Below are 24,258 nucleotides of genomic sequence, written 5' to 3' on the forward strand. Positions count from 1 at the left end.
ATTTTAGTAAACAAATGTGCTTTTCCTGATGGTATGAAACCTGTTGTGATATGATTCATGTACATGCTGTATATTGTACTTGAGATTTCACACTTTTTTTATGTCTGTGAAGAGTACTCTCACAAAAGTGTCAAAATACCACACCCTCATAGATGTTCTATGGAGAGAACTTGTCTTGAATATTCCAACATCTACAGTTCTGTCTTATCTAAGGATAACTGTTTTTCATATCATCTATACATAGACGTACTGACTGGAAAGAACCACAATTTTTCACGCTATAATTTTGTTTTTGCGATGGAAAAGTGTTGTTTGCTGAAATATGAAGTAATGTACATGTATGTGTGAGGTCATTTTTTCTCACACTACCTTTTTTTAATTTACAAGAAAATATTGAAACATTGTGTTCTCAAAGCTAACTGTATCATTACAGGGAGGACTTGCAATATTCACATTTTAAATATTTTACATATCTATTGCTCAATATTATCACTTATTATCAGGTACCCTCTTTATATATTACTGGTAGCCATGCACAAACACTGCAGACTAGACAATCACCATAATGTTTTACAGTTTCCTCTCTGAGACAGTAAAGCGTTTGTTGAAACACAAAAGGACACACACGTAAACCGGTACAATAGATGCTATCATCTGCATGAACTCTATAATTTGGACAATAAGTATAGACACATCCCTCCAAACAGCTGTGCCGTGTTTGAATGTGAAGCGTATCATTTCATCATCTTGGCACTGAAAGGCAAACACACATCTGTGGCTAATCAACTCCTCTCAGGTAAATGCACTCAAAAGAAAGTTATTTTTCTCTGTGGATACCGCGACACTGCATGCATACCAAGATAATATCTGGTAGTAATGCATATGGTAGTACAGCGACGGCTAAATGCCATCAAATTCAAAGACATGATGTATATGTACATGTATACCAGCAGTACTGTACTGTACCGGTATCTTCCCTATGGTGTGTACTTGTGCCATTCAAATGTACATGTAGGTGCACAGTTGAAGCAAATTAGAACTGATTTCAGTTATCACCTGCATCACTTCAAAACTTTGCATTATGTGTTTTTTCTGCTGTCTTTGATGTCAGTGTGTTGTCAACAAAATACTATAGACTTGTTACTGTTCTTAATGGACAGTGCCATACCTACAGTACCGGTACATGTATCTCAAAGATTCACAATATACATCGACACTACAGTATACTGTACATGTACCGGTATGTACTATACCAGGTATACAAAATGTCATTTACTTGGTAAAATTAATCTACTCTGACAAAATCATATGTGTGGAGCTGCCATCAAGTTAGTAACACATACAGTAACAGGTGTAGTATTACGTGTCTGGTTTGCGGAAATAAGCAATGTATAAAAATTTGAAAGAGACAATCATATTGCCACATCACTTTTACCAAATGTCAAGGTCATTGAGCAAAATCTCTCCACATCTTGGCCGTAAGTCCATGAAAACTATTTTTGGAACCTCAACACTGACATACTGTGACTATATTTTTGATTTATTATAAACATTCTAGTTGGCTTTTTTGCTACTAATAAAAGTTATATTCGCTGGGTTGCATTGGTTTACAAATCACGTTATTCGATCTCTCTAAAATACTGATACTTGTACAGCCTAAAATCCCCTTTCTCCCAAGTTGTGTTTATTTCTATGGTTTGTCTATAGAGCCTGGTAGAAAAGAGGACTAACACGACATCCATGCATACATCCTCACACTCATTTGAGAGCCAACATTACTTCAATTATACAATTACTCTGTACACCAGTACATGTATATTGATACTTTCATTTTTTTCCATCAAAATAAATGGAAGGTCACAGTTGCTATATATACACCGCTATTATTTTCCTCATTTTAGTTTGAGTATAATTGTTATTGGCAACAACAGACCTAATTTCAAAAATAATTTTCTACAGTGTACAAGTATTATTTAAACACTTAAAACAGTCAAGTTAGTGTCTGAGTACCATACATGTATATGTACATGTACGTCACATAGAATTTAAATATATATAGTAAATATCTACCGGGTATGATTCTGTCAGAAGGGAACATGACTAATAAGTGTGTGTACCAAAATGCAAAAAACAGAGAACATTCCACAAAAATATCCTTATAGCGATTGATAGATTGCCACGCCGCATCCCAATAGTTTCACATTAGTACATGTATATAGTATGCATCACTGCAGCTAAGCAGTGAGAAAGCAAAAGCAAAACATTTTAGTCAGCTGACAATGAGTAAACCATGGACTGTGTTCCTTACCCGTGATCTATATCATGTGTACATGTACAGTATGTACTCTGTACATTTTCAGGTTTTATGTAAATTTTCAGGGTTATACCGGTATGATAGGGGACAAAGAGACAAAAACTACATTGTAGTTTCATGATGTTGCTTTGTGTCTTTGTTATATAACATAGATATCTTTTATCGAAAATGCCAACATCTTATCAAACAAAAGAGCCATAGAAATGCACAGATTTTTTTCTCAAAAGTCATAGGGACATGTATGTACTGTGTATAAAGCATACACTTGATAAAATAACTGAAAAAAAATATCCGTTTAGGGCAAAGAAAAGGTTAAAAAAACTTTTTGAAAATATAAATGTCCCATGGATTTCTTGTGAAATGAGACAACCTCCAAAACATCCTGGAACATCCTGACTAGACCATTATCTATTTCAAAATACTGAAATTTATACCAAGAGGAGACAAAACTCAAAGAACAGTTACAGTAACCGTAGCAAAGAGACTATCTATGAATATCACACTGCCTTCACTTTCAATAGATTTATGTTAGTCAACAAATTATCATAATACTTCTCTAGGATTAGGAAGCATGTGGGCATCATTGTTATAGATACATGTACCCGACTGAAAATCGTTTCTTTGGCTGACATTTGGATATGTACCATATTGATTTTTTTGTCTCCCCTGAGGGAAAAAATAAAGAAGAGGAATGACATCGGCAAACAAACACACTAACAAGCAATCGTGACTGCCATCAGACATATAATGTACAGAGAAACAGGAATTATCAAAATATTAAGAATGTTATCAAATGTGAATACATTCAGTATTAATCGATTGCGACTTAAATTCACGCTTGAAAAGCGATGATGATATTTTAAGACCTTGACAAGTTCTGCATTGATAAATGACATTTTTCATAACCTTGCTAATGGCAGCGTGACAGGCTCTATCACGCTTTACTGATTTTAGTCTTTTATTGCTTCGCCACTTTCATCTGTTGGCATGGTTACCTCGATCTCATGTCATAATTGATAGCGATAAAACCTACCTCCAATGAGCACCGATCTCGCTCTATGTGTTTCTTTGAAAAGCATTAATCAACCTAAAATTTTACAACCACTATCTTAATAAGTATCATTTTCTATATTTTCTAAAGGTTATTACACAACATGATGGAAGAGGTGTTACTGTACTGTACATAGGAATTTCCAATCTTTAATTCCAGGAAAACAAGCACTGAGACGATTCTCCATTCTAATTGAAAGCTGAAAACTTTTGAAAATATTTTCATCTGGTATTTCTGTTCCAGAAAACAGGATAATTTCCTTTTTCCCCAATCCTTAAGTACCATACATGTATGATGAAATACTAAATTATTCGCCTTGTCAACACACTTTGTGAACAAAACAAAATTTACATCTATTGTTATTGTTAATTATGGAATTCTACGGTAGTCTTGAAATTCAGTTGTCAACAACGAGAGTGGGCACTGTATACCACTGCTAGAACCTACAATGTACAACAGTATAGAAATAATGGGCGACGCGCTGACCATTAACCCTTTTCCTGCCAGACAGTAATAACTGTATCACTTCCCCATCAGCCAAGTCAGTAAAAAGCGGTATTGAGCCAAAACATGACGTATTTTCACCCACTTGGCTTGGTATGTTATAGCATCTTTTGTCCAAAAAAAATCAAGTTTACAGTATTATGTTTTCAACAGCCTTCAAATGTACAGTATTATGTTAAAATACATCATATAGAATACGTTGTGTTTCATTAATTTTAACCATCTTGACCTGGTGGTGAAATATGGACTTGGCAGGAAAAGGGTTAACGTTTATTTATGGGCAAGGGCGAGAGGAAAGCCAAACATTAACGGGCGAGGCTTGCCGAGCCTGTTAATTTGGCTTTCCTCGAGCCCGCGTCCACAAATAAACGTTAATGGTCAGAGCGGAGTCTGTTATTTCCATATATTAACAGCGAACCAAAGAAAACCGTCAAAATTTCCGAAAATTTCAGGAGCGAACGACAACTGGGCCCCAGAAACTGAGCAATACTCGACGCACTGTCAGGCGCGCTGTAAAAATTGGCAAATCTGGAGATGTTTTCAGAAAAAGTATCCCCAACTTGCCCTACAACTTACAAGTGCTCCATTTTATTTTGTGATTGATTATGATTTACATTAAGCTGTAAAGTTACGATACTTTGAGTTGTGTATCTTATTATTCATTTTCACGGGCATGTAAACAAACCATTACTGTGTATTTGTGGTCAGTCACATGGTTCAGCTCGACCAATCAAAATGCGACGGGCAGGGCATGGTAATACAGTACAAGATGAACAAACAATGGGCATTTCAATATGGTTTTTGAAGTAGAACAAGCAATGGTTCTCCTAACAGACTAAATAAAAACAATGTAAAAGACATCACAAATTATAGCTAATGGATCGATCCTTGCATCTACTGAACCATACCACATGTACCAGTCATTCATGTATTATAAATACAGAGATGATTAAATTGATCAGACATAACATTTCACACAATAATGCAGAGGCTTCTTGTACTGTAAACCAAAAAGAGAGAGACACCCTCTAACAAAAAAATTTTGTTATGGAGCCTACATGTACATGTAAATTACATAGTGATGTTTGCTGATGAGAATGTTGTATCTCACTCTGTGCAAGCTGAAAATGACAATAAACAGTTGTTTACGCTGTAGCTGGCAAGTGCAGAATACTCAGATTATTTTCATCAATTAATTTATTAAATTTTGACAACTTCTGTTGGTGTCAATTATTTGTCATTGCACTGTCTCAGCTTTGTCACTTCATGTCTACCCCATGAAGTGACAATGTGTTTCTCACAAGAACATACAGAAACAATGTCAGTTTAATTTCAATTTTTCAAATTACCTGTACATAGCTTGAGTTGATCAAATAGCAATTTTCTGTATTCATCAGTTTCTTCTTATTCCCTGACTTAAAAGAGTCACAGAGAAAAAAGAAAATTATTTATATCATATTTATTTTTATGACTTTCATATTTTTTCAGGAATGATTAAGTTCAACTGTCTAGAGAAATAATACATGTACCTTAGTTCTTTACATTATTTAAATTGCTTTGCTACATTTTAATTTCAGAGTAAATTGGAGACAAGTTTACAATGGAAGCCAAATAAAGGGCTTTGACTTCTCAGTAAAAAGGTATACATGATATAGCATGGCTGTGAATAATAATTGGTCATAATTGGGTACATGATGGTTACCCCTGTAAGGTATTTATATTAGTACACTTTGGTCTATGCGTTTCAAAAAAGTGACGCACGGAGTCTGGCTCGACAAGAGTGCTGTTCTGTATACACAAACAAGAATATTATTTTAACATTTAACAATTATACATATTTGCAAGTGTATCTCAAATAAGTGGTAAAACCTGGGTTGAACAAATTTTCAATAATTGCTGTACTATTCTTATGCATTATGAAAAGAAAACAACTTTGAGAGGCAATTGCCATTTCATTTTTGATATTCTTCTTGTGTGAATGTTAAATAAATTTTCAATGTCACAACCAGGTGTTAATTGATCTCTTAATAATGTATGCATCATCATGTTTGGAAACAAAGTTTATGGATTATCAAAACATTCAGTGTTTACGAAAAACAACAAACGTTCCTTGTAATAACCAATAGGTACCCTTCAGATGTATTTTATTATTCATACGTGCTGAACCTAAACATTTTAACATATCAACAAATTTCTATGAAAAGAATGAGGTATGGAGCCCTCTTCCATACACCCTTCAAATAAAGAGGAGAGACTCACAAAGATATAAATGTACAGGCCTAGATGCTGTTCAAGTCATTATGATAATAACAAACAGAGAATTTTTATTTTCCCCTACAGATATACACAGGTAAACTTATTTCTGTATGATCAGTGTGATTTTTCATGGTATCAACCTGTACGGTTTGGCCCATTCTAATTGTTACCTGTACCTACTGAGACCGCATTGTTTACATGTCATGGTCGTGTTCATCTACAAACAATACGCAGGGGTTAAGGGTTCTACCTGTTGTTAGGATGAACAGAAATGTCAGTAATCATAAATTTCATAGAGACTTCATGAATATTTTAAATTCAGATATTTTTAATACTAACCAATAAGATGTTCAATTGTTTCTTTCTTTCTTTCTATTGTTCATGTGTACATGTATTTTGTGTCACAGAAAGATCTCCAGTTCATACAGTGTCGTAGAAACAAAATACGCATGAACAATAGAAACTGGGGATCTTGCTCCAGGGTTATATAGATGCATGCATCATCCCTCATTTTATTAATAACATTGTTTACTTTGATTGAATCAATACTCAAAACATCTTTGTAAATAGCAATTGTCATACTATTTGCCTAAACTAAATATTTGTTTCATGTATTATCAAAAACATTGCCATTCAATATTTATCACATTTCAAATGAAACTGGAATTTGAAATTAAAGGAGTGTTTTATGAAAATGTTTAACTCTGTGACCATTTCATTTTGGTACTATAGACATAATCTTAGTGGGATGGCTGGACTTATTTTCAGTGAATGGAGGTGAAACTGTGAAAGGTCTAAAAAAGAGCCTGACAAATAAAAGGGATAAAATATGAAACAACTGAATTTGGAGCATAGATGAAAACCTTGCAATAAATGGTATATAAACTGAAACATTCCGCATGTGCATTCAAATGTATGACATGAGTGTGTGATACAGTACATGTATTGTACAACGAGTTACCTGACGCCCCATTGATGACCTTTGCTCATTAAGACAATGGACTCTCTAATATTATGCCTATCTGTATGTGATCATGGAGAAATTTATTTATTGTCACATTTTAACTCAGTATACACAGTCTTTCTCCTTAACGTTTTAATCTATTCATCACTAGTTTCCAGAGGTCCACAATGACCATTTATAACAATGGGATCAGGCCAAATTATAGTTGTGAAAGGGTTAATTCAGCAACTGCGGTTAAAAGTCCTTGGTGTCACAACCAACACTGTGTACAAACGATGAGGGTTCATTCGCAGTGATTTTGTACTTTTTTCAGAAAGATCACTCTGTGTGTGTCACTTAAAATCACTAAAGCACAGGTTACAATTGTTACTGCAATCTGTTCTTCCAGAATCCTTCTTGTGCTGTTTCTGAACATCTTAAATTTCCAAAATAATCAACATCTTTGTCATTATGACATAATTAATTCCTGGACAGTCTAAACACAACTGACATGTATAATCTGTACTACATAAGGTTTAGGTTATATTCACAGGAAACTATACATTTCCATCTTTGAACACTTGCACCATGGAGCTAGGCGTTTCTAGCTCTATGCTGGCACCTTTGTAAATTATTCATTACCAGAGTTCATAGCTTATCATGAGGGCAGTGATGGTAGACCATCACTTGTAAACAAACTACAAACTAAATGTTACACTACAAACTGACACATCCTGCCACTAGCCCTTACTGTTCTACCTTAAAAAGCAGCCAAAATAAGCAACAAGATATGCTCTGAGTTCATCTGGACTGTTCTGCAGCCTTCATAACTTTCTGTTGAACAGAATTTTTTTAAGGGCAAGTTCACAGAGGGACTGTGGCAAGTTCACTGTCCATGCAGAGCATCTGGGGCTACAGAAACAGTTAATGTCTGGCATTCTCAATTTGTATCCTGGTTCGACCTGACCTGGGAATATAGGTCATTACGCTTAGTTTACAGATATGAGATCTATGGTGTATATCCTGTTGCCTGGGAAACCACCAGTGTAGTCTGTGACATTATTACTTCATGGTTTACTGTCGTGACACAGCTATTTTTATAAATGACCATGGGCAAAAATTAGAGTCCCTTCTCAACAGAGTTGATTTACAATTGAAAAGTTGCAAAACCATGGCGTGATGACCCGTCAGGGCAGGCACACCCTACCTTGGTGCTTATGCAATTTGAAAATAAGTCAAGTGACTCGATGTGTTGAGTTTAAAGTCAACAAGCTCGTTCTACCGACCGTACGGATGTTTTGAGTTGGAAGGTGACAATATCACCGGCTTGAACATACACTGTATGTTTGCGGTGAGAGCATTATTCATAGGCTGATAAATACGGTTTGAGATCAGCTTGTAAGCTTTAATTCACGTCAATATTGCACGTGTTTCACAGGATGCAGTTTTCGTGCGACAATATTCGGCTTTTTAAACTTTAAACGTTGAATCGAACATGCAGGCGCTTCACAGAACACAAACAATTTCAAAATAGCAACTGTGTAAGGTCGCGCCGATGGAGACGGCACGACGCTTATCTCACACGACGTTTTACACTTGACAAGCCGAATCGAATGATCCTCGTTAAATGTTACCAACATGTGTTGCTTTCTTCTACATGATAGCACCACAGACACATATTTGAGCGGTATACTATCGCCATCTTGAGAATGGATTACAGAAAGCCCTGACGTTAACCGCTTACCTGTACAGATCTTCTCGATGATACATTATTCGTCTAAACGAAACACTGACAGTCAGTCAGAAGGTCGATATTGGTCGTTTCCAACACAGAAAGATATGAGTTGGCGAAGGGGTAGCCAGAAATTTGATTTTTTGTCAACAGATATCGGCGACAAATACGGAAATTGAGCGGATTCAAGATCCTCCAGGTATTTCCAATGGCGACTTCAATGCAATGCGCTCATTGGTTGTCACTGTTCACATGGTTTGCGTACTACTATGTCATTGGTCAAACCAGGAGCTATGCTCCAGACCTTTGACTAGTGACGTCACCGTCATTTCGTAATTTACATACACAAAAACAAATGATAGCTTATTGACTTACATTGACATTTTGAGGATATCATATTTATTGGAGAATAAGTAATTGAAGTCAAATCCTTGGATAACCGTCAAATGTGCAGAAAAATACATTGATGACAGGAAAGGAAACGTACTCGACAACAGCCTCCAAATATTATCGATTTGTCGAATCAAGGCTGGCAAAGTCAAATACGTGCAGCCTCGGTCTAGTTCTCATTACTTCAGGGTCATTGTATTGTTTCAAATCACTGTCAAATCGATTGTGATATTCGAATATCATCACAACAATATCATTTCTTAAATACTTGTTAAAAGCGTCTGATCTAATTTATCTATCTATCTATCTATCTATCTATCTATCTATCTATCTATCATCATCCATTTAAAGTTCATATTGAAAGATAACTATCTGCGGCAACATCGAAAATATAGATAAAAACAAGCAAAAGACAAACAAACAATAACACATAGAAAATAAACCTTTGTTTTCAAAGTTTATGAGGGGTGCAGTTACTATCCCCGATTCCTGAGTTTAATCACTATAACTACGCAAAAATAAGAATTTGTCTGAAATTTTAGAGAGACTATCGCCTAAGATATTGCGGCCCGCCGTTATCGAATACGGCAGAAGAATGCGGGGTTTTTTTTGCCCCCGCGTTCTCTGTAGGGTCAAGAACACGTGGTGCACAAATTAGATGCTAAAAATTCATATTTTTCACGAAAAATGCGATTTCTTCAAGTTCAGTACTCTCGGGAGATCTCGGGCAAATTCTTAAATTGATTCATTTTTAAATGCATCGCAGTGGACTTTTTGGATTTATCAATCTAAGCCGACTTAAGTTTGTCCAACTCTGGCCAGGTCAATATATGTCACCAGCTGAAGAGCACGCAAAATGACAATCATGAGACAGTATGCAAATTGTGAATTCCTGGCTACATTTTGCCAAATTATGAAAAAATGAGCACAGTATAGTGACCTACCGAATATTTTTTTCAAAAGTACAAGATACATACAAATTAGATGCTACTTATGTTTTACAAAATTGACAAGAAGGTTAAAATATTCCATCAAATAAATGTTTTAATCTCAGAAATTTTGGGTGTAATAATGGCAAATTTGGTAAAAATAAATGATTCCATTTAGTCACACATTTTTTTCATTTACATTAGAGTCTTTACTGTTCAAAGTAAATTAATTTTGTGTTATTGTACGATGAGATGTGAAAACTTCATTCACTGCATGAACTTGAATCCATATATTGATTTTAAGTGATTTGAGAAAAACTATGACTTTTAATCGTAGATTTGTATACGATCAAGCATGGTGACCCATCTTTTTTCTCTAATATTTGATTATTTTCATATGTCAGAATTCGAAAATCCATGGTAACTGTTAAGTCTCCTAGTCTTTTATGTGTTGCTCTCTGCCCTGATCTTGTGTATGTATGTGTATGTGTGTGTGAGTGTGTGTGTGTGTATATATATATATATATATATATATATATATATATATATATATATATATATATATATATATATATATATATATACATATATACATGAAAGGTCTGCACGAAATACATTATAAGATCGGGGCCGGGTGTAGATGGGCTTGCCCGAAATACATTCTTTACATTTATTACATTTTTTACATGTTTTACATTTATTACATGAAAGGTCTGCACGAATTACATTATAAGATCGAGGCTGGGTCCAGATGGGCTTGTAAAAGTTCTAATTGGGCGAAAACTGTCCTATAGCGCAGCGTACATTAAGCTTACCTCGGAGCGATGATTGGAACAAGTTTGACGCGACGAAGTGTTAATAATACATTATTATTATTTAGCATCCCCACCACTTCCTCCCTATCACGTCGAAATCAAGATATTGAAACCACGGCCCCTGTGTACAACATACGTGTATTTCTTGCGGACATTTTGATACGAAAAAATGTATTAAAATTGTAAAGACTATATTTCACGCGAGGCCCGCTTAAACTCCCAATGAGGTCCGATCGTCCGTCCCGACCAAGTCTATTCCCGATAGTTAAGTGTATTTCATGCGGACATTTAATTGAAAAATGTATTAAATGTAAAGAATGTAATCCATGTATTAAATGTAAAGAATGTATTTCGTGCAAGTCCATCTAGACCTAGCCTCGATCGTAAAATGTTTTCATGTTCGTGCAAGATCGGTCCAAACTCCCGATCGATGAAGTCCGATTGGCCCTCCTGACGAAGTCCAATAGTTGGTCGTATTTCGTCCGGACATTAATTGAAAAAATGTATTGAATGTGAAGAATGTATTTCGTGCAGACCTTTCATGTAATAAATGTTAAAAGTTTGCAGAAAATGTAAAGAATGTATTTCGTGAAGACCTTTCATGTAATAAATGTACGTACGATTTGACATTGAAGTAAATACTTTGCAATTTACAAAGAAAACTGTGAAAGTAGGCTATATGCATTTCATTTAGGATATAGGCCTATATGTTGGCGACGAATTTCACCTGTTATTCAGTTAGCCCATCATGTCAAAGCACTTCATCAATTTAAGATCTGACGCTTCTAAATCATTTTGGTAGCGCACAAAGGTCTTACACAACATTAAATCGGGAACTGTAATTAGCTTATGGCCTATCCTTCAGCAGGGTTCACGTTGGAAAACTGTTCTCAATCAAACTGTAAAAATAATCGTATGCAAATCGTAAGCAGTGGTAATAAACTCAGGTGTACAACGACAAAAATGTTGGGCACGTTGTTGGCTATATCGCAGTACTCGCCATTGCGCTCGCGCTTCACTGCTATCTCTCTCGCTCGCGATCATGTCCAACAACAATAAACGTAGAGTTAGGGTGTCTGTTGCGCAGAAATATCGATAAGCTACGGCGTTACTCTCAGTTATGACCAAGATGGCGTCCTCCGATGCAAGTTTGTTGGAAACCGAAAGAGACGAAGAAAGAGAAGCGTTGTACCAACAATTACTACTTCAGGTATTTTATACTGGGATGTTCCACTAAAGTGAACATATAGTACACTATCATTTTTCTCAAAAACTGTCTGACGTCAGTAACTTTATTTAAATTTTAACGGCCCTCGACACATGTGTAGTTGCTACAGTACCACCAGTACCAGTGTACTACCACACTCCGAGTCTGAGTCCCACAGGCGTGCTGTGAACTGGGTAGTTTATGCTGTGAATTTATGCCGGAATATGTAGATTAGAGTGTACTGCATCGAGTCATAGTGTCTATGGATACTATACAGTATGCGTACAGCTGATCGGAGTGTCAACGAGCTCTTGCATGTCCTGGGGTTGCCACGGTATCCAGAGATGTCGGCCAGTCGTGAACTTGGCCGGTGCACGCATCAGATTCGGCGATTCTCAGCCAGTAGGGGAGGTTGGCCAGGCCATGGAGGTAGTACCTACCTCCATGGCCCAGGTTATGATTGCATTCACTTTCTCGTGAAATACAAAATCCATTATCAGCATATGTATATCTCTATACATTGTGTGTAAAATAGACAAAAACTGCACACTCGTACCAACAAATTTTGCTGTAACAATTTCCAACTCGTTCGTATCACGCTGACGGAGTGACGGTGGTTTAAAGGTATGCAGTCACCTGTAATCTAAATATGCCCATATGGTCAAAGGGGCGTTTCTTGGTGGTTTAAAGGTATACAGTCACCTGTAATCTAAATATGCCCATATATGGTCAAAGGGGCGTTTCTTGGTATTCAAAATGCCCATGTGAGGGCGCTGTTTTTAAAAAGCGGCCACCCGCTTAAAATCTGTGATTGGTTAGATTTTCTCTTTCCATGGTAACTGTGGCAAAATTGGAACAGGTGACAGTTTACCTTTAACTCAGTTTGGACGCGACGTTAAAGTCAGCTGCATTTTAGAATCCAGGAAAATAATGCTAGATTCATCACTACTAAAGTAGAGAGATTTTGATCAAACTTGCAGGCAAGTGAACTTCAAGGAATTGATCCTGAGAAAGTACCCATGTACAACACTATTGTGCCTGAAGCGGGCTTCTGTGTGAAGACGAAAAATGACCAAGGAGAGAAAATATTCATCAATATATGCAAAACTGATAGGGTAAGTCTTAAAACCACATACTGTGGAGAAATTTATATAGATGGAAAGATTTAGTTCACAACAGTTTTTTCGCTTAAAGGTTTAGGAACAAAGGTGTTTGTTTTAGGAGCCCTGGTAACAATTTCCAACGTCCTCAAATATGATTGTGTCGATAGACATTGGGGAACTTTACTATTATTACTTCTATGTCTCACAATGAAGTCAAAAACATTTACTTTCTGTCACTGTTTCTGTGTCTTTATACACTGTACAAATTACTTGAAATTCTGCAAATATTACAACTCCCTCAACAAAAATGTTGTTTTAATGCAGCATTGCTTATAAACAAGGAAACCTATTATGTTAAGGAATTATAATTAGCAATTGCAAATTTTGAGCTGGCACTGCTAAAATGTTCATATTTTCTCTCTAATAACTCTCTAATAACGGACAGATGCCAGCCCCTAAGGAGGTGTCTGAAGATGACTTGAGAGAAATATTGGCTTCAGAGTCTTCAGATTACAGAATTCCCATGAGTATAGGTGAACCACATGCTGAAATTGACAAAGGTAAGTAAATTTATTGAAAATTTGATCTTTCTTTAGATTTAAAATGCACAGTGTAAAAATAATGAAATTGTCATTATTATATACCACTGTTTACTTGCACTGGAATGAGCATATACCATCAGTATTTGCACTACGGTAGAGTGCAAATACCAAAAACATCAAGCCACAAAGTTATGTTAATGAGGACTTGTAATCCAGACTTCTTATGTACATGTACGTGAACATTGTCAACTACTTTTGTATGATCAAACTGAAAATGGTCGTCTGCAGCTGTTCTATTTCCTCATGAGCAGAAAAAGCAGGTCTGAATTGACGTGGCCGAGGATGAGAAACAAAACTTTTCATTTTTCTTGGCCTAACCAAGGGTGTTGCTTAACTATGAGAAGTCAATGATAACGTTGTACATCAAACCTGATCACAAAATGAGGAACTTGTTACATACCGGTATGATTCTGCTGAACTTTAAATGTTGAAACAAGTAGTACCATACACTACTTTCTGAATGTTTGAGTGTTGTTACATAGGTAAAAACAAACAACCCTGTGGCAAGAATCTTAGCATGCCAGGTACTTTGGATATTTTCACTTAGGGTTGTGGTGTATTCTGCCATCCCTTGTGCAGGCCGCAAAATACACCACAAGCTCTAATGCAAATACCCTGAGTACGGTATGCTTGCAAGGTCTCGCCATGGGAGTCTGTAAGAACTAGCAGTAAAAAATAGAGTTAACACAGGGATGGCGGCCATTTGAATTTCAAATCAATCATCAATCATCAAATTTATTTCACCAGAAAGAAAAAAATAACTACAACACAAAAACAAATGTCAAAGTATACCTCGTTACAATGTTTCTGGTGAGGACCATGGAAATAGTCCATAGAGACTAATCTAGTCCATGGCCCAAATCTCCAAAGAAAAAGTATAACAAAGCAATCATACGTACGTATATGAGACAGACAGGTGTCAGCAAATGAGCGGTAATTGTAATAAAAAAAAATAAAGTGTCAATCAGCAACAACAAATATATAAATATAACACTAAAATAAATATGACACTAGAGTTTGTAAAATTAATTTAGTAAATAAGAATGCAATTCCGTTTTGAATAAACTTCTGGATTCTAGTTTCTTTAATGAAAGTGGTAAAGAATTCCAATGTTTGGTAACTGCATACGTCATGTTATGTTGAATAATTCTAAGTCTTGTATGTGGGGCTCAAATATTATTGTCGGTAATTGAACGTGTTAGATAATCATGGGAGACAAGGTCAAAATAACGATCAATTCTATGGGGTAAATTGTTATGCTTTAAGTCAAAAATAAACATACATGAGTAATATTTACTAACTTGTAAATATTCAAAATACGTAAATTTCGGAACAAAGGCTCAGAATGAGCATGAAAATCGGAGAAGGTGATTAAGCGAACTAGCTTTTTCTGAAGAAGGAAAATTGGCTCAAGGTAAGTCTGATAGGTGTTTCCCCAAATTTCAATACAGTAGGATAAGTGAGGTAAAATAAAAGCGTTGTAAATATGAAGAAGAACAGATTTTGGAACAAAATGTCGAATTTTTGAAATATTAAGTACGTTCAGACTGACGACTTTGCGTCGGCCCAGGTCCCGACCAGGGCCGGGGCCGACGTAAAAAACCAATGTGGACACGCTGAGTCGGCCTGGGCCGACTCAGTTTGGTCCCGGTTAGAAGGGGGGGTTCAGGGCCGACTCAGGGCCGATGCAAAATTTGGTCCGACGCAAATCGCCAGTGTGGACACGTTACGTCGGCCCTGGTCCCAGTTGACCAGGCCTTCGCTATGGATCGAAGTTGAACTAGTCACACTATTCGCACAAAACAAACGACGTTTGAAACTAAAGTTTACACCTATCGAAAGTTTTCAATCCAGTCTTTACATTTTAATATCATCCCATGTACGCTGAACTTCCCACCAACCTTTGTTCCGCAAACGAGACCATGTCATTCGATTCCACAGTGCACGTAATAGACTAGAGAGGCATGTCAAAAATGCCGCGCACTAGTTATTTCTCCACCGCGGTCTTATATATACCATATGCTCATCCAATAAATGGTGAAGATCTCTCCGATGATTAAAAGGGTGAGTGGTAGTCATATTTGCCCTTCTTGTGCGTAAAAACACAGGAAAATCATGAACAGTAGAAACAGCGTGCCATATTCAAATGCGCCATTTTGAACTTTGACAGGTCAGAGGTCACAAAGGAAGGTAAAGTTACGTCGGCCCTAATTCTGGTACCGGTAAGTGTGGACACGGACCAAATTTAATCCCAAAAGGACAATTATTTTGCGTCGGCCCAAATTTCAGTTGGGTTGCCAATGTGAACAAGATAAATACCAATTTTCGGTGTAATAGCTTTTACAATTCTCTGAATGTGTGATTTCCAAGAAAAAGAAGAATCAATATTTACACCAAGATAACCTGCTGAAGAAACTTTTTTAATAACTGTAGTACCGATACGCAAGTTACCCTCAAAAGTAACCCTTCTCTGGGGTGTTTTGCTAATCATATAGTTTGTTTTGTCTGCATTTATAGTTAATTTATTTCCCTTACACCATTTGTCGATTTCATTAAGTTGAAAAGTGACGTCATTCAAATTTATTTGCTGGGCACATACAGATCTAAATATGTTTGTATCGTCGGCAAACAGCCTAAAATTAAAATAAGTGGTTGAATTTCAAATATCGGTAAATTTTAGGTAATTTATTTCTTTAGTACCCAAATTTGTGAAGTGACCTCTTATTGTTATTCTTGATTTTGAAAGAGAATGAGTGAGAGTGTCCTGAGGAAAGTTTGAGTAAACAGTTAAGCCCTTCAATATTGAGGCATTACTACCTTAACGCTACATGACGTCTCTTGCTTTTATGATTAAATAACATTTAGGACAAGTAGGTTTAGATATGCATTGTAAGAGCTAGTTATCATTGAGGAAACATAATGCTCAATTCAGTGATATTGATCAATGCAAGCCTGTTCAAGTATTGCAGTTATGGTGATATTGATTTCTTCAAATAGAATGCATGTCAGATATTTGAAAAAAAACTTCTTGAAATAAGAAGCAGAGATGGATCAATGAGAACAGTGTTGAGTCTTTCCAGTTTGTTGTATAGGAATGTCACTGATTGTGATCATAGGTACCTAACTAAATTAACAATGCTGGCATGGCATTTGTTGCTCCCAACAGAAATTTTGGTCAAGATTTTGTCTTTGTTGGCCTACTTTTATAACTGTAGCTTGGGATTTGCACGATTTCAGTCAGAACAACATTTGTGCAAAATATCAATGTAATCAATTTTATAATATTGATTATTTAATGCATATTAATGGTGGAACTGACATAAATATGAATCAGTCCTTTAGATTTTCTTCTGTCAGTGTGGTCTCAGAACACCAAATTTATCACGCAACGATTCAAGAAAATTTATTCTTAAAGGCCAGTAGCTGTACATAACTTTCACTATTTTTTGGTTTTAAGTGTCAACAACAGTTTGTTCAGCTCACCAAAGCACGTTGAGAAAAACAGTATTCAGCTAGTCAACTCAGCTTGCACATATGTAAACTGCATTGTTAACCCTTTCAGGCATAAACTCCTATATAATATAGGGGTAGTTCTGATAATATTTTACCAGAAAGTCAGGCCTGAAAGGGTTAATGTTGATGAGTAAATTTCTGATCTGGATCAGAATTGAAACGTAAACAATAAGAGTGTTTTACAAGTATAGATATTTTGTTGACAAGCTACTGGTAAATAAAAGGTGTTCTGAAATCCTCTACGCAATTTTAAGCTAATTTTAAGCAATTTTAGTTGATAACAAAAACAAAAATAGCGACGAAATCATCAAAAGCTACAGCTAATAGCCTTTTAAGCCTTTCACCCCAGTTCCCTGTGTACATGTCCAACTTTACCATAGAAAACAATGGAGTTGGGACAAACCATGGTGGTGAAAGGGTTAAGCAAGTCTACTGTGTATGTCTAGCATGTCCCAGCCAGTATACGAGATCCCTGTAACTTCTCACTTGACAAAAATAGTTCAGAATTGTTGATCTCAGATGAACATTTTCAAATGGTGAAATAAAAGCCACTAGAGAGCTTATGTTTCTCTTTCATTTCCTGCATGTCCATATCTGAATGCATTGACACAGCTGGGCTTTTCTGTAGATTATTTTATGAACTGTGGGAATTCAGATATCAGACCATTTCCATTATATTTCTCAAGTTTCATGTTGTTCTATCTATCCATTCCAAAACTCATGTATACAAGATTAATAACTCACTACACTATTCTGCTTTCAGTAAGGGTAGTAAATTGGAACAAGAGCATAATTTTTCATTGTCTTTTTTTTATTTTGTGTGTTCAAGGCACTATGATGAAGGGCAATTAATTCAACATATGTACCCTACTTCCTGTTACCATAACATTTTGAAATATATTACAGTATATTCAAGTGACATTTTAAAGGGAGAGGGGTTGTTGGAATAGCCCTTGTGCCACTTCCTTGTTTACAAACAGTGTCATGCTCAAACATAATATCTTGATGCATCGTGTCAACATAGATCCAACATTTAAATTTTACAACGTACATGTTTCAACTTTCCTGCATTGCCAATGTACCTTGGATACAATGTTTACATTGGGTTTATGGGTCCCATAAGACCTTGGAGCGCAGTTCCAATGAACCCCCTCCCTTCATAATAATAGGGTCCAAGTGTTATTAATGCCTTTCACAAAAAAGCCAGCATTGTCATCTGGAAAACATTTGCTCCAAAATGAATTCAGTTTCAGGGCTGTCTACTCTCCAATGGAATCCAAATATTTCAGAGGAGAAGGCTATTTATCAGCTTCATCTAAATTCAAATCGATGAACTTGATCAAAATTTCAATGAAAAACAAAGTGCTAACACTATGCGAATATGCGGTGTTAACAGGAACTCAAGCGAGAACCAGAGTTTGAAGACTCGTGCCCCTTCAAAGATACAGTAAAGGCGCAGTGTAAATCTCAAAATTACTATGTAATGAAATTATCTGACCAATCTTCTCACCAGCAACTATGTTCAGTTTTCTTGTGTGTGATGATACAATGTAACAGCAGTGTTATTAGCAATTTATAATGAGGTTGACGGTACCTCAAACAATGTTTAATATTTCAAGCGGATCCTAGCTGTATGATGGCCAAATTTTGTAATTTTTTACAAACTACCCAGTGAGTTTACACCATCTAATCTTATTTTCTTTCACAGGTGGCAAGGGCTGTACAGCATATGATATTGTCATTAATTCCACATTTTTTGAGAAAATCAAGGAAGATATGATGTTCCAGGCATTTTTCCTCACTGTGTGCATGGAAGGGCTGGAAGATAAATATGACATGACACTCGACAAACGTGAGTTTCTAAAAGTAGTATTTTTAACACTTTCAACCATGTTTCTTTGGAAATGGTCCACCCTCACAAACGCCTTCACCCCATTTCCATCTGTAAAGGTCAAACATTGCCATAGAAAAGAATGTGATCGGACCAAACCATAGTGGTAAAAGGGATGTACAAATTCTTATGGTGGAAAGGTCACTCTTCCATCTCAGGCTACATTTTGTTCAGTTTTGACTTGTTCAACATATAACCATTATACTTGTACTGACAATTATATTACAGCTTTGTCAATATTAGTGAATTTTGTGACGTCCTCCCCCCAACCTGTTACTGATAATGTATCTGCTTATCCAGCATTGTGACCCGGAATGTTTTCTACATCAATGTATTCACTTGCATTGCCAAAACTATAGAATAATAGCAATAAGGTACCCCCTCCTGGCCCATATTATGAACTCAAGCAAACTTTGCACTCCATAATGTACATTATATTGTACATAATGTTGTACATTATGTTGTGCAAAGTTTAATTTCGTCCATTATGGTCTGTGAGGGGGTACTTTATTGTGTGATTATATCGTACCAGTAATATAGCACTGTTAGAACACACACGAATGGTTTGTTTTAGAAAAATCCCTTGTTTAACGTTCCATACCAGACTTCCAATATACCATTGTGATGTACATGTAATAGCAATAACCGCCTCAGCGAAAGGTATACCATTTGATTCTGACAAGTTCACTCAATTTATGTACTTTGCACTTGTCAAAATCCCTTGCTATATACTCATCAGTTGTTTAAATATACTCAACCCAGCAAGACTGGTAAAACATGCAAGGTGTCAGTATCTTAGTGGGACAAATATCAAAATGCTGTCATTTCAGTGTGCTTTAAATATAGATATCCTTTATGTGTGTAAAGCACACCCAGCGATGGTATACTACGAGATTTTGACCAGTTCACGACATATATGCACAAGCGATAGCAAGTGCATATATGAATTGAACTGGTCAAAATCTCGTGGTATACCATCGCTAGGTGTGCTTTACTGCTATTATATCATAACAGTGTATTGAAATTCTGGCATGGAACGTCATAAACGGATTTTTGCTCAAGTTGAGAGCTCGCGCGAATTCCAGCAATGGTATATCGCTAATATACCATGGTTCTTTTCGTGTCTCAACCAATCAGATCGTATATTATGACCATAATATACCAGTATGATATAATTTCTGTTGTTGAACATCTATAATACCTTGTAACTTGTTTCAGCTGTGCTGGAAATGATAAACCAGTAAACCTACATGTACAGTCTTCTGTATCTATCCTTTTCACCATCAAGCTTGATGATGTAAATTCCCTTTTTTATCCCTTTTTACCTTCAAGCTTGATGTAAATTCATTTCTTCTACGATTACAGATTACGTTATTTTGAAAAACAGAAAATTTTTGGGCACGTTGCCAGAACAGAACATTAGGACCAAGTCCAAACCAAGAATCCAGGAAATCGATAGCAATGACTCTCAGGGGACGGAAAGCAAACCTAAGAAATCTCTGATTACAGAAGTTGAAGAATCACAAAATGAAAGCAAAGGACTCGAGCCAGAGTTTCAAATATTACGAGAGCCACCGGAAGGTCACCCAGAATTCCTTGTTGCAGAAATCATGCTTCCAAATGTGGTTAGTCTTTATGAGGAATATCCTCAATTCCTTTTTGAATTTGGATTTTGACACAGACACCATCTGGTCATAAAACTTCTTCATGTTGTATACAAATGTTCAGTGTATTCCTGTTGGTGTTGTACCAGTCCTGCAATTTTTGGTTTACAATCTAGCTGTACTGGTACGTTTCTTGCTATAAAATTAAAAAACTACCAGTGAGGTTATTTGATTTTAGGAATAGTGTGTTTTGTCCTTCATTAAAACTTTATAATTTGTCCCATAAGGGAGTATGTGCCTCAAATTGACATCCCTAAACTTTAGCTCAAACTTTCCATAAAAAAAATATCAAACCATTCATTTTGGGAATTGAGAATACAAATCAGGGGTCACCATGCAAAATGTGGTACTAGAGCAACAAATTACCCAATATTTCCCAACATTTGAAATTCAAAATGGCGGCCATCCCTGTGTAACGTTAACTCTTTGGAGGGAATAGAATTTTTGATTTTCATAAAACTGACCTATTTCAAACTTATTTACTCCATGAGCTTTGAAACAAGCAATCATTAGTGGTAAACCAAAGGATATTGTAAAATTTAAGAGTCTGAATCTGTCCCTGAGGCGTATTCTTCCTTTAACCCTTTCACCACCATGGTTTCACCCAAACCCATTGTTATCAATGGTGATCTTGGACCTGTATACAGGGAACTGGGGGTGAAAGGGTTAGGAATACTGTTATGACTATTATTGGTGTTCCTAGACGATGCAAAGAGGAAGACATGAAGTTGAGTGTTCAAACCAGAAAAAGGCACTATGTTGATTTGGCAAGACTTAAGAAGATTAGACCCACTCTGAACCATTTTACAAATCAATATAAACCTAGGGGGTCCAGTTGGTTCAAAAGGCTATTAGAACTACCCTAAAGAAAACTATTGTGTTCATGACAAAAATTAGGCTAGTGATTGATACAAAGCTTGTGAAACATTGATGGTATTTTTCTGAAGTGCATGTCAATCTTCATCTGATATTCATATGATAATTTCTTCCAGAAAACAGCAAAAACTCTAACCTTAGATCTTGGAGAAGACAGAATACTCTTACATGCTCATCCAAACACTTACCATTTAGATATCTATCTTCCGTATGACATCAACCAAGATGACAGTGGAGCACAGTTCAACAGAAACACAAAGGTGAAGTATTCTCTTATACACCCTCGTAATCTCTCTGTTTGGTATAACCCTGGTGTTGGCTGTAGTATGGGTGAAACTATCTACTTGGTAAAAAGGGATGCATAGGCTCAAGTGTACCGGTAGGCTGTCATGCTCAATTTTGACATCATGTGTGCTATGATGTACAGGATTTAAAAGTCCACAATGTAAAGTGTAATAAAGTTTGGATATTGTCAGTAATGTTTACGTGCATGCACTGCCGTATTTGTTGTACCCTGACGCGATGAATTACAGTTTGCAGGCATTGTCTTGGAACTGAAATGCTGCCGTGATCGTCACACACTACCCTGTATCCAAATGTGTCAATTGAAGGCGCTCCTCACAACGCCCCACTCTTCCATTTCTGTAAGGAACTGTGGATAGTTAAATACAACATGGCAAATGAAGGTCACTACATTTGACCTCCTTTGCATCACCAATTCCTTCCATTTTCTGTTTCAGATTCTGACACTTACGCTAGCTGTTCAGCCAGTGTAAATCAACTTAGAAGACTTTGATCAACAACTACGAATATAAATGAAGACAAGGCTATCTAGGATTCTCATCTGAGCACCTGTACTAAAATAACACTCCAGGTTTTTTCCTCGGAGACGTTTATGACCGCAACGTTCAAATGAAATGAATGAAATGACAGTGTGTCTGAACATGTGAAAGCAGGTGTGTGAGAAAGCAGCACATGATATGTATTGAGAAAATTGGATTATTGATTATGAAATTTCATGTTTGAATACCGATCATTACCTGCATTGTAATACTATGAGGTTATTACTAAAATAGCACAAAGGTTGCATGAGGACATTGGCGCAGCGTATCATAAAGGGCGATGGGTGGCGCCAGTGTCCGAGTGCATCCTTTCTGGTATTATGGTACATCTTACATTTGTTACTTGGGTATCAAATGGGCCGAGTTATTGACCATTTTCATGCAATCTCAACAATTTTTGTTTCGATTTATAGTGCAAGTGCAGTGTCGAACGCTATCTTTGTAAGTGCTTCTGTATAGCCTGTGCGCTACACATACAGAGCCCAACGCATGGTCTGTTAATTGTCCAACAAATCCCTTGAAACCATTCAACAGTGAACACACACAGATACAGCAGCAGGGGATGGGATGCACTGAAACCGTAAATGTTCTGGAACAGACGCTCTGTACAGCTTTTAGTGCACACAAAATTCTATTGATCTCGAAGGTAGATGTATACATTGTGGAACTGTATCGTCTGTTGTAAGTTATCCTGAAAAACAGTAAAGCAATTATGAATTTGGTTTTGAAAACAATACTTTTTTCATTGAAAGTACCAAAGTTGCAGTGGAAATCACATGCCAGTACTTCATATCAGGTTTGAATCAAGTAAGGGAAAAGTGAAGTCTGCAAAGTTTCTTGTGTTCAGTTAGAAATTCATATTGCAAAGATAGTGAGTTCATAACAGGATTGTACTTTGATAACCAATCAATCATTTATTATTTATCAATGGTTAAAGGGAGGGGGTCGTCGGAACTGTGCGTGTGCGATTTCCTTGTTTAAAAACAATGTATTTCATGCATGATGTCTACATGCATCATGTCAACATAGCTGCAACATTTAAATTTTACGACATGCATTGTTAACAAACATGTTTTAACTTTCATCAATTGCCAACATACCCTAGATACAGAGGTCGTATGAGTCCCTGGCAACCTTTCAGCAGAGTTCCCACAACACCCTCCCTTTAACCCTCTCACCTGAACCATTATGTATAGATGTGATTCAGGTATGTTCGCAGAAAAAGACAGGCCTGAAGTGGTTAAGATGTATTGTCTATGTTAAAGTGAAATCTTCAGTTTGCTTTTGTCAACATACAATGTGCAGTTGTATGATTTATCAAATTTCACATGTAAAAAGTTACTTTTTGACTAGATGAACAGAAAATTTATAATTTTTGTTTTATTTTTTAAAAGTTGAACACTATGTAAATAAAGTTTTTTTTGTACTTTTTATTTATCATTACAATGTGAGTATTTATGTTTACTCTACAGAATCGGTAGCTGTACATTTTGATGATTTTTTGCTACTATGACTATAGTCTATAGAAGCTATTGGGATGGGTATCCGTCCGGCGTCCGTCGTCAGTCTGTATGTATGTATGTATGTATGTATGTATGTATGTATGTATGTCCGTTTGTGAGGCGT

At 36.3% G+C, this 24,258-nt stretch overlaps 2 protein-coding genes across 3 annotated transcripts in view; one reads left to right on the top strand and one right to left on the bottom strand.

Moving 5' to 3' along the window:
* LOC139122399 (tubby-related protein 3-like) overlaps positions 1-9,029 on the bottom strand; it is a 53,202-nt gene extending 44,173 nt beyond the window's left edge. The window contains exon 1 of one of the 2 annotated variants that reach the window (XM_070687784.1): positions 8,813-9,029. In XM_070687784.1, coding sequence (XP_070543885.1) covers positions 8,813-8,838 — 26 coding nt within the window. In that variant the 5' untranslated portion in view covers positions 8,839-9,029. The remainder of the gene's footprint in view (positions 1-8,812) is intronic. The other variant, XM_070687788.1, reaches the window with a different exon arrangement.
* Positions 9,030-12,018: 2,989 nt separating this feature from the next.
* Positions 12,019-24,063, top strand: LOC139122127 (PIH1 domain-containing protein 1-like). Its single transcript, XM_070687535.1, has 7 exons — positions 12,019-12,144; positions 13,122-13,256; positions 13,690-13,804; positions 19,068-19,211; positions 20,616-20,875; positions 21,907-22,050; positions 22,531-24,063. Exons 1-7 carry the CDS (start codon positions 12,055-12,057, stop codon positions 22,564-22,566), a joined length of 924 nt encoding a protein of 307 aa, XP_070543636.1. The 5' UTR covers positions 12,019-12,054; the 3' UTR covers positions 22,567-24,063.
* The last annotated feature ends 195 nt before the right edge of the window (positions 24,064-24,258 follow it).

This window comes from Ptychodera flava, chromosome 2 (genome assembly GCF_041260155.1).
Source record: "Ptychodera flava strain L36383 chromosome 2, AS_Pfla_20210202, whole genome shotgun sequence".
NCBI classification, from domain to species: Eukaryota; Metazoa; Hemichordata; class Enteropneusta; family Ptychoderidae; genus Ptychodera; species Ptychodera flava.

Excerpts from the sequence above, each read along its gene's own strand:
- LOC139122127 (XM_070687535.1), top strand. The coding sequence starts at position 12,055 with ATGACCAAGATGGCGTCCTCCGATGCAAGTTTGTTGGAAACCGAAAGA. Across the intron at positions 13,805-19,067 it reads ACATGCTGAAATTGACAAAG|GTGGCAAGGGCTGTACAGCA; the intron begins GTAAGTAAATTT and ends TTTCTTTCACAG. Across the intron at positions 19,212-20,615 it reads TGACATGACACTCGACAAAC|ATTACGTTATTTTGAAAAAC; the intron begins GTGAGTTTCTAA and ends CTACGATTACAG.